The following is a 16360-nucleotide window of genomic DNA, read 5'->3' as shown; positions in this document are numbered from 1 at the left end:
GTGCTCCCAGTTCCAGTCAACAGTTCCTGCATCTAGACACTTGTGCCCTTCCATCGTCCTTGCCTGCCCTGTCTTAGCTTCTAGAGGCAGTCGAATGGGAAATCTTCAAGAGGCCACCATGATGGACTTGAGATCCTCAGGCACATTTGAATGTTGTGATCTACCAGGACATAATCCAATGTATCGGTGGCAGGCCGAAAAAAAAAATCGCATTAAGCGTTTATCGGTTGGTTTGCACAACATTTATAGCGTTTACAAAATAGGGGATAGTTTTATTGCATTTTTTTTTTTTTTTTTACTACTAATGGCGGCGATCAGCGATTTTTTTGGTGACTGCGACATTATGGCGGACACATCGGACACTTTTGACACATTTTTGGGACCATTGTCATTTTCACAGCAAAAAATGCATTAAAAATGCACCAATTACTGTAAAAAATGACAGTTGCAGTTTGGGAGTTAACCACTAGGGGGCGCTGAAGGGGTTATGTGTGACCTCATCTGTGTTTCTAACTGTAGGTGGATGTGGCTGTAGGTGTGACGTCATCGATTGTGGTTCCCTATAAAAGGGAACACACGATCGATGACAGCGCCACAGTGAACAACAGGGAAGCTGTGTTTACACACAGCTCTCCCCGTTCTTCAGCTCCGGGGACCGATCGTGGGACTCCAGCGGCGATCGGGTCCGCGGTCACGGTCACGGAGCCGCGACCCACAGCTGGGCACTGCTTGTGCCCAGCTGTGCCATTCTGCCGACGTAAATGTGCAGGAGGTGGTCCTTAAGTGGGCTTAATTAGGCAAATTACGCAGTCGCCTAAGGCCTCGCACTCACAGGGGCTTCGCGGCCACCTAATTTGCCTGGCGGAGCAAGGGGAGAGCCCAGCATCGGGAAGAATGATGGTACTGCCTGCGGATGTCTCCTCATGCACTAAAAGATGTATACATTTTTTTCCCCATTATAGGCGTGAGTGGGGGGGGCCTCATGTCCAAGTTTTGCCCAAGGCCTCACAAAGCCTAGAGCCGCCTCTGCTTATGACCAACCAAAAGGGTTACAAACATCTATCACATCCCATAGGGTTAAAAACGGCATCTCTACTTTTAAGGCACGGTGCCCGCTGTGTCGGGTTATCACCCAATCTCCAGTTAATAAGTAATTGCCGGAGCGATGCCAACCAATTCCGCTGCCATCTGGCTCTGGTTGGATTGCGTTGTTCATACTCATGTACCCGACATACGGGCCAAGAATCTGATTACGGGGCAACTGCTGAGGGTGGCGCTCTCTGGATCAAGGCCGTTGAGCAAACTTTGGAGGGGGAGGAGGTCACCCAAAGGTGCGAGGGTGATAGAGAGAGATAACGGCGCTACAAAAATATATTACATATTGGCGTTCCGCGGGCGATGGACCTTCAACCTGCCAACCTGGCTTTCCCCATCTCTGCTTCATAAGAGGTTTAGATTGATCTGGATTGAGGCCGGTAAATCGCGGGGTAACACTGAAACTCGTTATCGGATTGAGCGCGACAGGAGCGCGGTTTAACCATTGGACCTTCAATAGAAGTTTATTTTTTTAATTCTGTTCGTTTTTTTTGTAGTACAAGTTTGTAAACTGATTTATTACAAGCCCAACTCATCAGGAATTATGGGGCCCCTGACACAGCTTCAGACATGGGCCCCCTGGAGCACAGAACCGGGGGGGGGGGGGGGGGTGCCGCCTCAAACGGAGAAGTGAGGGGTGCCGCCGCTAATTCAGAAAATTGAGAAGCGAGAAGTGGGGGGTGCCACGATTTGAGGGGGGGGGTTGCCCTGGTGACCTCCGGGCCCCTTACAAAAAAAAGGGAGGGGTAGCCATCCAGGGCCCTGGGGACCTCTGGGCCCTTTAAAAAAAAGATACAAGAAAGAAAAAAAAATAAGTAAAAATTTGAAAAAGAAAAGGGAGGGGGTTGCCATCCGGGCGCCCTGGGGACCTCTGGGCCCCTTACAAAAAATAAATAAATATATATATATATATATATATATATAAAAAAGAGGGGGTAGCCAACCTGGGCACTGGGGACCTTCGGGCCCCTGGGGACCTCTGGGCCATTTATTAAAAAAAAAAAATATATATATATATATATATATATATATATATATATATATATATATATATAAAAGGGGGAGTTGTCATCCGGGCCCTGGGGACCTCCGGGGCCCTTGGGACCTCTGGGCCCTTTAATAAAAACTAAATAAATAAATAAATAAATATATATATATATTAAAAAAATGTATGAAAAAGGGGGGGTTGTCATCCGGGGGTCCCTTACAAAAAAAAGAAGGGGGTTGCCATCCGGGCGCCCTGGGGACCTCTGGGCCCCTTACAAAAAATAAATAAATATATATATAAAAAAAAGAGGGGGTAGCCAACCTGGGCACTGGGGACCTCCAGGCCCCTGGGGACCTCTGGGCCCTTTATTAAAAAAAATAATAATATATATATATATATATATATATATATATATAAAAAAGGGGGAGTTGCCATCCGGGCCCTGGGGACCTCTGGGCCCTTTAATAAAAACAAAATAAATAAATAAATATATATTTGTCATCCGGGGGTCCCTTACAAAAAAAATAAAAAAAAGAAGGGGGTTGCCATCTGGGCCCCTGGGGACCTCCGGGCCCCTTACAGGTGTACTGCCTGTACCCCACCGGATGGCGGCCCTGCCAACTCATCACTAGCTACACCAGCTACAATACTCACCTACTCTCCGAAGCTGTCTCCTGCAGTAATCTCTTTCTGCCACTAGAGTCCCCCAGATTCAATGATACCCAGTGTCATGGACTACAGCGCGTGTGTCAAACACAAGGCCAGCGGGCCGAAATCATGTGGCCCTCACACACCTGGGGTTGCCACCTCATCCCTTTAAACCCGAGTCGCAGGTAAAAAGATCTTAAACCGCTTGCTTCCTGCCGTACGACTATAAACGTCCTGTCTCTGAAGAGGAATACCGCTGTTATGGTAGCAGCTAGCGACCATCACCCCCCCCCCCCCCCGGTATCCTCCTTAAGAGCCGGCGGTTCTCTTTCAGATTAAAAGTGGTCTCTGCGCGGATTCGTCGCAAGATCACTTTTATCAGCGGCGGGAGAGGGCCACCCCCCTCTCCCGCCACGCTCCGGTGCCCTCCGCCGCTTACCGTGGCCGTCGGTAACCTGACATCGAGTCTTACAGATACAGCCGGCCCTTTTTAGGGGCGACCATCATGCTTATGTGCAGTGCCAGGACAAGGTCACCCAGCACTCAGGGCAAAGACGCCAAACTCCCTTAGGGCCCCTGCAATAAACCATTGCGCTCCCGGGGCAGCTGTCCCTACTGCCCAACCCCTTGTCCCGGCCCTGCTTATGTGGCCCCCAATGAAATTGAGTTTGACACCCCTGGGCCATAGGTTACTTTTTCTGCGTGCCTTCCAAGGTCACATTTTAGAGGCCAGTCCTGCCCAACTCTGGGTGAGAGGGGGGGTTGGGTGACTTGGAGGGGGCATGGGGAGGAGCCCAGAGTTGGGGGACACCCCTAACACTGGATTCGCAGAGAGACCACAGCAAATGCTTCTCCTTTTTTCCTATCACCCGCCTCTAATCTTCCAATGGCTCCATCTGAGTAGGGCAGGTGAGGAAGGAAAGCTTCATTGGTTCAGAAGATCATCTCGCCTTGTAATCTAAACTTCAGGCAGTTCTCGCTGGCCTGGATTTAAGAAGCAATTGCGCCTGTGTAACCATAGGTTACGCAGCGCAATTGCTTACTTGCTCCGGCGTTACGAATGCTCCTGATTCAGGAACCTCGTTACGACGACTGCAGCCTAAGATATGCGCGGCATAAGGCTCTTGCGATGGCCGCTAGGTGGCGTTCCCGTTGTGCTCAGCGTAGAGTATGCAAATTGCATACTAACGCCGATTCACAACGTCGCGCGAGCCCTGCGTACGCAATTTACGTCGTTTCCGTACGGCGGTTTTCGCGTAAGGCTGCCCCTGCTATTATCGGGGGCAGCCAATGTTACGTATACCCGTCGTTCCCGCGTCGCGAAATTTCAAATTTACGTAGTTTGCGTAAGTGATTTGTGAATGGCGCTGGACGCCATTTACGTTGACTTTGAAGCAAATGACGTCCTTGCGACGTTATTTGCCGCAATGCACGTCGGGAAAGTTTCCCGACGGAGCATGCGCTCTACGATCGGCGCGGGAACGCGCCTAATTTAAATGATTCCCGCCCCCTACGGGATCATTTAAATTGCGCGCGCTTACACCATGCATTTTGCCGGCGCGCCCACGCAATTTACAGAGCTACTGCTCCGTGAATCAAGGGCAGCGCAGCAAATTTGCGGGGGCGCAGGGCAAAAACGTTGCCCTGCGCCTCCGTAAAAAAAGCGCAAATCTACCTGAATCCAGCCCACTGTAAATAAGTGCTTTTAAGCACAGCAGTCAGGGTTAGCGTGGTAAATATACAAAAAGAAACCAACAGCTCCACCTGCTGGCTGATAACGTAAATTGGAAATATTCAGGTCACATTTATAAAGGGGTCAGTCCTGCTGAAATTCCATTAAAGTGACACCATTTTCTTAAACCTGCGATTATTTCTATGCGTGTCACAGCCCGCCTCCTGACACATGCCCAAACTCCATGCACCTGCTGCTCCGCCCCCGCCCCCCCGGACCTTCCCCATGGCGCAGCGTCCTCACCCTGTATCCCTTGAAGTTTTCGAACTTGGAGTCAAAGTGTTTCCGGTTGGCGTCTATGAGGCTGGAGATGAGCTGCTTCTGTTCCTCGCTCAGCGACCCGACCTCCGCCACCCGCTGCGACCTCTGCATCCGCTCCTGCTTCTTCCTCATTCGCAGCTCGCGCCGCGCCATCAGCGCCTCGTCCGTCATGATCACTGCAAACCACACACACCGCAAAGTGTCACTATTATACCATCAGTATTAGAAGTATTGTGTTGTATCGATGGAGGAGGAGTGCAGTCACCATAGGACTGGAAGTGTTTTAGGACCAGAGCAACAAAAAAAAAATAAGCAAAGGCAGAAATTCATTATCAGGGTTTACGCTATGAGGTTTATGTATTAGGAATATGCATAGCCATTTGCATGTTCATTCTTTCTGTGTGAATGGGACAAAAGGCAATGTAAATAGGCAATATCCTGTGCTGTTCGAATGTAACCCATTGTTTTTTGGACAAAAATGCTGCATTTGGCCACTAGATGGCGCTGTTTATAGAAATTTCTGATCATTAGCGCCATCTAGTGTCCAAACGCGGTATTTACCATTTTAAATGATTGTGCTGCTTGAATGTAATTAATTGATTTAAAATGGAAAATGCTGCATTTGGCCACTAGGTGGAGCTAAGTACCTATACACAGCTCCACCTAGTACAGCAGAGGTAGAGAGTGCTGAAATGTTATTACATTTTTTTCAAATGTATATTTAGTGGAGAAAAAGGGAAGCAAAGGCAGAAATTCATTATGAGGGTTTATGCAATGTTACACTATCAGGTAGATGTATTAAGAATACGCATAGCCATTCTGTGTGAATGGGGAAAAAACAACAATGTAAATAAGCTAAATCCTGTGCTGTTCGAATGTAAATCATTGTTTTTTTGGACAAAAAAATGCTGCATTTGGCCACTAGATGGCGCTGTTTATAGAAATTTCTGATAATTAGCGCCATCTTGTGTCAAAATGCGGTATTTACCATTTTAATGGGGAAAAAAACAATGTAAATAGGCTAAATCCTGTGCCGTTCGAATGTAAATCATTGTTTTTTTGGACAAAAAAAACGCTGCATTTGGCCACTAGATGGCCCCAATTATAGGAATTTCTATGAAAATTAGCGCCATCTAGTGTCCAAATGCGGTATTTACTATTTTAAATGATTGTGCAGTTTAGAAGAAATTAATTGATTTAAAATGGAAAATGCTGCATTTGGCCACTAGGTGGAGCCAAGTACCTATGCATAGCTCCACCTAGTATAGCAGGGGTAGAGAGTGCTGGATGTTATTTGCTCACTGGATTTCTGCCAGGATCAACAGGTATTTTTTTTTCTCACTAAAACAGATATAAAGAAACACTTTCAATGGTATTTTTATTGGAGAAAAAAGGAAGCAACGGCAGAAATTCAATATTAGGGTTTTACGCTATGAGATTGATATATTAAGAATACACACAGCCATTTGCATGTACATTCGTTCTGTGTGAATGGGACAAAAAGCAAATGTAAATTGGCTATATCCTGTGCTGTTCGAATGTAAATAATTTTTGGACAAAAATGCTGCATTTGACCACTAGATGGCGCTAATTATAGGAGTTTCTATGATACTTAGCACCATCTAGTGTCCAAATGCAGTATTTGCCATTTTAAATGATCTGTTCGAATGTTTTTCCTTCATTTATAATGGAAAATGCTGCATTTGGCCACTAGATGGCGATAAGTACTTATAAGTAGCTCCACCTAGTGGCCGAATATGGCATTTTTGGCCAAAAAATAAATAAACCTGGCACTAGTAACAAAGCCTCGTCAGCCTTGACCAAACCTAGACCCCATTGCTGCATGCTGCTTGGTCCCCCCCCCCCTCCTCCCCTTCCACCAATGTCAGAAGTCCCAGTTGCCCTTGGCGCCGCTCCTCGCTGTTACTGAACGCCAAACATTTCTGCAGCTGCCGTGCCGTAAATTCCCTTGCCGTGTCCTGGATTAAACCCGGATTTAATATTTAACACACGCAAGTTAAATTCAGAATATTAAACAACCGCGGGTGCCGGCGGCGGGACGAAACGTGTTGATGATGTTTTCCATGTTTCTGCATTTCCTGCGGACTTCTGTCACAATTTCCTACCCCTCCCCCCCTCCCTCCTCCCATCGCCTTCCACCGTTGGGGGTCCCCGGAGACTTTTTTTTTTTTTCAGGCCGCGTTAAGCTCCTAATCTTTCTATTCGCTGTCATCTCTGATGTTTACTGAAATGACATCAAAGGATTTTCGCAGGTATAAACAGCGGCGGGAGGCGGACGGGGCCGCCGGGCCTATTTATAGACTCGGGAAAACGTGGGCTGGGCGTCTATTCTGGTCTGCGGGAGGAATATTGTTTTAGAAGGACCCGGCGCTGAGATCGCTCAATTTGTAACCAGTTGTTGGATCTCTGATGACTATCGGAGGGTGGGGCGATAAGTGGGGGGGGGGGGTCCATTTCCCGACACCCTTGCGAGTGATATGTGCGTGAGTGCGCCGCATCCCCTCATTTCATCAGAACGATGGATAGATCCGACTAGGATCAGATATTAAAAGTCATTTTTATCTTCTGGCCCTTTAAACACCCAACTGTGCCCATTGTATGCGGTTGCGTCACAGTTGTGGCACAGCCCTATTCCCTTCTATGATCAGGGTTTCACACTGACACACCTCTTCGCTGCACCTCAAACGCATCACGGCATCATTCACCTCTATGCCCAGAATTTCACACCGAAATACTTCTTTACCGTACATCCAACTGGGCCCATTGTATGCGGTTGCGTCACAGTTGTGGCACAGCCCTATTCCCTTCTATGACCCGGATTTCACACTGAAATTACCTTTTCACTGTGCCCCAAAATGTCCACTGGATGCAGTTGTGTCAGAGCCCCATTCACCTCTATGCCCAAGGTTTCACACTGAAATATCTCTTTACCCAGCCCTGACCACATTTATTAGATGCAGTTGCATCACAGTTGTGGCACAGCCCTATTCCCTTCTAGGATCAGGATATCACACTGACATACCTCCTTGCTGCACCCCAAATGCATCACGCCATCATTCACCTCTATGCCCAGAATTTCACACTGAAATACTTCTGTACCGCACCCCAACTATGCCCATTGTGCGCTGTTGCATCACAGCTGCGGCACAGCCCGATTCACCTCTATTCCCAAGATTGCACACTAAAATGACCTCATTACTGCACCCCAAATGCATCCCTTGGACTCAGTTGTGACACAGCGTCTTTCACCTCTATGCCCAGAATTTGACACTGAAATACTTCTTTACCGCACCCCCAACTGTGCTCATAGTATGCGGTTGCATCACAGTTGCGGCACAGCCCTATTCACCTCTATGACCCGGATTTCACACTGAAATTACCTCTTCACTGTGCCCCAACTGCGTCCATTCGACGCAGTTGTGTCACCGCTACAACACAGCACCATTCACCTCTATGCTCAGGATTTCACATTGAAATATCTCTTAACCCCATCCTGACCGCATTTTTTGGATGCGGTTGCATCACAGTTGCGGCACGGCCCTATTCCCTTCTAGGATCAGGATTTCACACTGACATACCTCTTCGCTGCGCCCCAAACGCATCACGGGATAATTCACCTCTATGCCAAGAGTGTTACACTGAAATACTTCTTTACAGCACCCCAACTATGCCCATTGTACGCTGTTGCATCACAGTTGTGGCACAGCCCTATTCACCTCTATGACCCAGATTTCCCACTGAAATTACCTCATTACGGGGGCCCCAAATGCATCCCTTGGACTCAGTTGTGTCACAGCGTCATTCACCTCTATGCCCAGAATTTGACACTGAAATACTTCTTTACCGCACCCCCAACTGTGCTCATTGTATGCGATTGCATCACATTTGCAGCACAGCCCTATTCACCTCTATGACCCGCATTTCACACTAACTACCTCTTCACTGTGCTCCAAATGCATCCATTGGACGTAGTTGTATCAGGGCCCCATTCACCTCTAAGCCCAAGGTTTCACACTGAAATATCTTCATTAGATGCAGTTGCATCACAGTTGTGGCACAGCCCTATTCCCTTCTATGATCAGGATTTCACACTGACATACCTCTTCGCTGCGCCCCAAACACATCACGGCATCATTCACCTCTATGCCAAGGATGTTACACTGAAATACTTCTTTACAGTACCCCAACCATTGTACGCTGTTGCATCACAGTTGCGGCACAGCCCTATTCACCTCTATTACCAGGATTTCACACTAAAATTACCTCATTACGGGGGCCCCAAATGCATCCCTTGGAGTCTTGGACGCTGTTGCATAAAGCCAACATTCACCTCTATGCCAAGGATTTCCCAATAAAATACCATACCTCAGTTGCGTCACAATTTCATTCACCTCTATGACCTAGATTTCACTCTGAATACCTCTCCACTGTCCTTCAAATGCATCAATTGGACATAGTTGTGTCATGGTTAGAGCACAGCCCCATTCACCTCTATGTCCAGGATTTCACACTGAAATATCTCTTTTCCCCCGCCCCTGAATACGTTCATTGGATTGGATACGGTTGCTTCAAAGTTGTGGCACGGCCCTATTCCCCTCTATGTTTAGGATTTCACACTGAATACTTCTTCACTGCGCCCCAAATGCATCCCTTGGACTCAGTTGCTTCATGGTTGCGTCACGGCATTATTCACCTCTATGCTCAGAATTTCACACTGAAATATTTATTTTCAGCACCCCCAACTATGACCACTGTACGCTGTTGCATCGCAGTTGCGGCACAGCCCTATTCACCTCTATGCCCAGGATTTCACACTGAAATGACCTCTTCACTGCTCTCCAAATGCATTCATTAGACACAGTTACGTCATGGTTAGGGCACAGCCCCATTCACCTCTATGACTCAAATTTCACACTGAATACTTCTTCACTGTGCCCCAAATGCATCCCTTGGCTGCGGTTGCGTCACAGTTGCGTCATGGCACCATTCACCCCTATGCAAAGGATTTTGCACTGAAATACCTCTTCACTGCACCCCAAATGCATCCCTTGGACGCGGTTGCGTCACGGCACCATTCAGATTTCACACTGGATACCTCTTTGCTGTGCCCCAAATGTGTCAATTGGATGCTGTTGTGTCACAGCCCTATTCACCTCTATGCTCAGGATTTCATACTGAAATACTTCTTCACTACTCCCCAAATGCATCCATTAGACACAGTCGCTTCGTAGGTTTTGGCACAGCCCTATTCACCTCTATGCTAAGGATTTCATACTGAAATACTTCTTCACTACTCCCCAAATGCATCCATTAGACACAGTCGCTTCGCAGGTTTTGGCACAGCCCTATTCACCTCTATGCTCAGGATTTCATACTGAAATACTTCTTCACTACTCCCCAAATGCATCCATTAGACACAGTCGCTTCGTAGGTTTTGGCACAGCCCTATTCACCTCTATGCTAAGGATTTCATACTGAAATACTTCTTCACTACTCCCCAAATGCATCCATTAGACACAGTCGCTTTGCAGGTTTTGGCACAGCCCTATTCACCTCTATGCTAAGGATTTCATAGTGAAATACTTCTTCACTACTCCCCAAATGCATCCATTAGACACAGTCGCTTCGCAGGTTTTGGCACAGCCCTATTCACCTCTATGCTCAGGATTTCATACTGAAATACTTCTTCACTACTCCCCAAATGCATTCATTAGACAGAGTCGCTTCGTAGGTTTTGGCACAGCCCTATTCACCTCTATGCTAAGGATTTCATACTGAAATACTTCTTCACTACTCCCCAAATGCATCCATTAGACACAGTCGCTTTGCAGGTTTTGGCACAGCCCTATTCACCTCTATGCTAAGGATTTCATAGTGAAATACTTCTTCACTACTCCCCAAATGCATCCATTAGACACAGTCGCTTCGCAGGTTTTGGCACAGCCCTATTCACCTCTATGCTCAGGATTTCATAGTGAAATACTTCTTCACTACTCCCCAAATGCATCCATTAGACACAGTCGCTTCGCAGGTTTTGGCACAGCCCTATTCACCTCTATGCTAAGGATTTCATAGTGAAATACTTCTTCACTACTCCCCAAATGCATCCATTAGACACAGTCGCTTCGCAGGTTTTGGCACAGCCCTATTCACCTCTATGCTCAGGATTTCATACTGAAATACTTCTTCACTACTCCCCAAATGCATTCATTAGACACAGTTGCTTCGTAGGTTTTGGCACAGCCCTATTCACCTCTATGCTAAGGATTTCATACTGAAATACTTCTTCACTACTCCCCAAATGCATCCATTAGACACAGTCGCTTTGCAGGTTTTGGCACAGCCCTATTCACCTCTATGCTAAGGATTTCATAGTGAAATACTTCTTCACTACTCCCCAAATGCATCCATTAGACACAGTCGCTTCGCAGGTTTTGGCACAGCCCTATTCACCTCTATGCTCAGGATTTCATAGTGAAATACTTCTTCACTACTCCCCAAATGCATCCATTAGACACAGTCGCTTCGCAGGTTTTGGCACAGCCCTATTCATCTCTATGCTAAGGATTTCACGCTGAAATAACTCTTCACTGCCCCCAAATGCGTCCATTGGTCATGACCGTTGTGGCACAGCCCTATTCACCTGATTTACCCCATGGTCAGAATTTCACATCATTATACCACGTCATTGTACCCTGACCACACCCAATGGATGTGGTTGAATTATTATGATTATGGTGTGCCCCATTCACCTCTATGAAGCCATGACATGCACGGGGCTGCCCGGCAGCCATTGCCTGGCTTTGAGTTCAAAACGCACCTCAACCACCGAGTTGAAATGGGCCTTAGCGTGTCCTTGTGTAGATCAACGCAGCTCAATGCACCTGATGTGAATGAGTCCTCAATAAAGATCACCCGTCTGAGTGTAAGGCTGCACAGCATGCTACCATGTAACAAGAAGCCACAGCCCCGCCTGGAAGCACCGTGAAAAGCCTGCTGATCTTGGGCCAGCACTTTATTCAGGATTTAGATGACTGGGCAGACTTTAGCGTAGCTGCGGCGATGCCTGGACAGCATTAGCGGCTCATCGATTGATGGAAGCGCCTGTTTAAACGGGAAGGTATGACCGGCAGAGGCGGCGTTAGGGATCTACAAATGGAGACCCTGGCGGCTCGGCAATCAATTTTCTAATGGACTGTCAGGGCTCGGGCGTGCGGCTCGGCGGCCGCTGATTGCTCTGGGCCAAGGAGGCCGAATTTGCACTCCATTATAAAGCGCTTACGGATTAATGGTTCCATCTCAGATCTCCGAAATGTCAAGTAATGGGATTTGCCGCCAGGGAGAGGAGTCTCTGGAAAGTTCAGTTTTTTTTATATATATATCCTACTGGGGCCAGAGAGGGAGATAAAAGGGCCACCGGCAGTGCCGGGACAAGGTCATCCAGTGCCCAGGGTGAAGATGCCAAACTGCACCCTCCTTCCCAGGAGCCCCCATCCCTGCAATAAACCATTGGGCCCAGGGTAGCCGTTCCTTCTGCTCACCGCTTGCCCCCAGCCCTGCCTACCGGATGCCAGTGTATACAATGATGATGGGACTGTGGAGGGAAGTATTTCTGAGCGCACACCTGACTTCCTGTCTATTAATCCCATAGAGAGATCCCTCTGACAGCATCATCTGGAACTTTCCTCCTCAGCCTGACTGTCCCTGGCCCAGCCCCTTCCATTCATTGGATTTCAGTTCTTTCAATCATGAAGGCTTAGCATCACATGTGGGCATTACCTATGCAAATGCTGCTTGCCAAGGAACGCCCACTCACCCAGACTGATCCCCACCCATCAAGGCATTTTGATATTTGCATAACTCCTCCCCCTGCTTTCAATCATGAATGCTTAATATATCATGTGGGCGTTGTCTATGCAAATTAAGCCTGCCTAGGAACGCCCACTTCTCCAGACTAATACCCACCCATGAAGGCTTTTTGATATTTGCATAACTCCTCCCACAGCTTACAATCATACACCCCTTTCATTCATTGGATTTCAGTTCTTTCAATCATGAAGGCTTAGCATCACATGTGGGCGTTACCTATGCAAATGCAGCTTGTCTAGGAACGCCCACTCCTCCAGACTCATCCCCCACCCATCAAGGCATTTTGATATTTGCATAACTCCTCCCCCTGCTTTCAATCATAAATGCTTAATATATCATGTGGGCGTTGTCTATGCAAATTAAGCCTGCCTAGGAACGCCCACTTCTCCAGACTAATACCCACCCATGAAGGCTTTTTGATATTTGCATAACTTCTCTTACTGGCCCAGATTCAGTAAGCAATTGCGCCTGCGTAACCATAGTTACGCAGCGCAATTGCTGACTTGCGCCGGCGTAACGAGTTCTCCTGATTCAGAGAACTCGTTACGCCGACTGCAGCCTAAAATCTGCGTGGCATAAGGCTCTTATGCCACGCAGATTTTAGGCTGCATTCTTGCGATGACCGCTAGGGGGCGTTCCCATTGTGGTCAGCGTATAGTATGCAAATTGCATACTTACGCCGATTCACAATGTTGCGCGCCCCCTGCGTACGCAAGTTACGTCGTTTCCGTACGGCGTGTTTAGCGTAAGGCTGCCCCTGCTATTAGAAGGGGCAGCCAATGCTAAACTATACCCGGCGTTCCCGCGTCGCGTCGTTCGAATTTTACGTCGTTTGCGTAAGTGAATCGTGAATGGCGCTGGACGCCATTCACGTTCACTTTGAAGCAAATGACGTCCTTGCGACGTCATTTGCCGCAATGCACGTCGGGAAAGTTTCCCGACGGAGCATGCGCTCTACGCTCGGCGCGGGAGCGCGCCTAATTTAAATGATTCCCGCCCCCGGCGGGATCATTTACATTGCGCACGCTTACGCCGGGCAATTTTGCCGGCGCGCCCTCGCAATTTACGGAGCTACTGCTCCGTGAATCGAGGGCAGCGCAAAATATTTGCGGGGGCGCAGGGCAAAATTGTTTCCCTGCGCCTCCGCAAATAGAGCGCAATTCTTTCTGAATCCGGGCCACTGCCTACAATCATTAAGGCTCAACATCACATATGGGCGATATCAATGCAAATGCAGCCTACCTAGGAACGCCCACTTCTCCAGACTGATACTCACCCATTGATATTAACATAACCCCTTTCACTATTTCCACTCATGGAGGCTCGGCATCACATGTGGGTGTCATCTATGCAAATGCAGCCTGCCCAGGAACGCCCATTCCTCCAGACTGATACCCACCCATCAAGGCATTTTGATATTTCCATAACTCCTCCCACTGCTTTAAATAATTAAGGCTTAACATTACAAGTGGGCGTTATCCATGCAAATACAGCCTGCCTAGGAACGCCCACTTCTCCAGATTGATACCCACCCACTGATCTTTGCATAACTCCTCCCACTAATTTCATTCATGGAGGCTCAACATCACATATAGGTGGATTGAACGGGATTTTTAAGGTGCGAAAAAATACAAGTGATTTATATCAAAAATATACATTTTATTATACAAAAATACATTAAGTAAAAAGATCCATCATATAATAAGTAGAATTTCAAGAATGCATGTAGACAATTCTCTCGACATGTTTCGCCATTCAATTTGGCTTCCTCAGGAGTTTTTTTGTCAAGCACTACTGAAATAAGGAAAAGAAAAATAACACAATATGTACACAATAAAGACATGAAAAAAAACACATTTGAAACACAGTAGAATGGTGCATATTTTTTAGGCATAGCCATCTATATTTACAGGTACATTTTGACTTGGTTTATTATTTTTATGAGTATGATATTGACTTTGATCTAATCATCATTGCATTCTACTGTGTTTCAAATGTGTTTTTTTTCATGTCTTTATTGTGTACATATTGTGTTATTTTTCTTTTCCTTATTTCAGTATTGCTTGACAAAAAAAACCTCCTGAGGAAGCGGAATTAAATGGCGAAACATGTTGAGAGAATTGTCTGCATGCATTCTTGAAATTCTACTTATTATATGATGGATCTTTTTACTTAATGTATTTTTGTATAATACATTTTTTATTTTTGATATAAATCTCTTGTACTTTTAGCTGTTTGCCTGGAGTTCCCCTTTAAGTATTCTTGAGTCTAAATGGCAGTTAATACAGAACAATGGCAGTTACCTGAATGTCAGATTCCCAGTGCTAAACACATTGAATGTACTCACTGTCTCTCCTCATCCCCACATCCAGGCACTTCTGAAGCCGGCATGCCTGGCACCGTCTGCGTTTGTCTTTAGTGACCGGACAGGACCGCGTGAACGGACAGGTAAACGTTAACCCTTTGCTCATCGAACGTCTGGGGGGGAGTAAAAAAAAAATACATTTATTGAGGGGAGTGGGAGGTCCCAGAATATTAGGATGTGGGATCTTGGTGGGAACAATCTATAAAGTGGGGATTATGGTTGATCCCTACAAATTAAGAGGTGAGCTCTTGATGAGACCAATCCATTAAGTGGGCAGGATGGGCGATCTCTACATATTAAGAGGTGGGATCTTGGTGGGACCAATCTATAAAGTGGGCATGATGGGCAATCCCTAAATATTAGGAGGTGGAGTCTTGGTGGGACAAATACATATAGTAGGCATGATGGGCGTTCCCCACATATTAAGAGGCGGACTCTTGGTGGGACCAATCCATTAAGTGGGCACGATGGGCGATCTCTACATATTAAGAGGTGTAGTCTTGGTGGGAATGATCCTTAAGTGGGCATGATGGAAAATCCCTACATATTAAGAGGCAGGGTCTTGGTGGGACCAATCCATAAAGCGGGCATGATGCGTGATCCCTACATATTTAAAAGTGGAGTTTTGGTGTAGTCTTGGTGGGAACGGTCCTTAAGCGGGCATGATGGAAAATCCCTACATATTAGGTGGTGGGGTCTTGGTGGGACCAATCCCTAAATTGAGCATGATGGGTGATCCATAAATATTAGGAGGTAGAGTCTTGGTGGGAACGGTCCTTAAGTGGGCATGATGGAAAATCCCTACATATTAAGAGGTGGAGTCTTGGTGGGACCAATCCATAAGGTGGGCATGATGAGGGATCCCTACATATTTAAAAGTGGAGTCTTGGTGGGACCAATCCATAAAGTGGGCATGACGGGCAATCTCTACATATTAAGAGGTGTTGTCTTGGTTGGAACGGTCCTTAAGTGGGTATGATCGAAAATCCCTATATATTAAGATTTGGGGTCTTGGTGGGACCAATCCCTAAATTGGGCATGATGGGTGATCCCTAAATATTAGGAGGTGGAGTCTTGGTGGGAACGGTCCTTAAGCGGGCATGATGGAAAATACCTACATATTAAGGGGTGGAGTCTTGGTGGAACCAATCCATAAAGTAGGCATCATAGGCGATCTCTACATATTAAGAGAAGGAGTCTTGGTGGGAACGGTCCTTAAGTGGGCATGATGGAAAATCCCTACATATTAAGAGGTGGAGTCTTGGTGGGAATGGTCCTTAAGTGGGCAGGATGGAAAATCCCTACATATTAAGAGGTGGAGTCTTGGTGGGAATGGTCCTTAAAGCGGGAGTTCAACCATTTCTTTTTTTTTTTTTTTTTC

General features: G+C 46.8%; 1 protein-coding gene across 2 annotated transcripts in view; it reads right to left on the bottom strand.

The window, feature by feature from the left end:
* Positions 1 to 16360, bottom strand: part of LOC120920952 (nuclear receptor subfamily 1 group I member 3-like) — a 57496-nt gene that overhangs the window by 7501 nt on the left and 33635 nt on the right. For both annotated transcript variants that reach the window (XM_040333414.1, XM_040333415.1), the window contains exons 3-4: positions 14962 to 15092; positions 4707 to 4900 (exon numbers count right to left, since the gene is read on the bottom strand). In XM_040333414.1, the coding sequence (XP_040189348.1) occupies positions 4707 to 4900; positions 14962 to 15092 (325 nt within the window). The remainder of the gene's footprint in view (positions 1 to 4706; positions 4901 to 14961; positions 15093 to 16360) is intronic.

The sequence above is a fragment of the Rana temporaria genome, chromosome 13 (genome assembly GCF_905171775.1).
Source record: "Rana temporaria chromosome 13, aRanTem1.1, whole genome shotgun sequence".
Classification (NCBI taxonomy): Eukaryota; Metazoa; Chordata; class Amphibia; order Anura; family Ranidae; genus Rana; species Rana temporaria.
The sequence above is the reverse complement of the archived record's forward strand: the minus strand, read 5'-3'. Positions and strand labels throughout refer to the sequence as shown.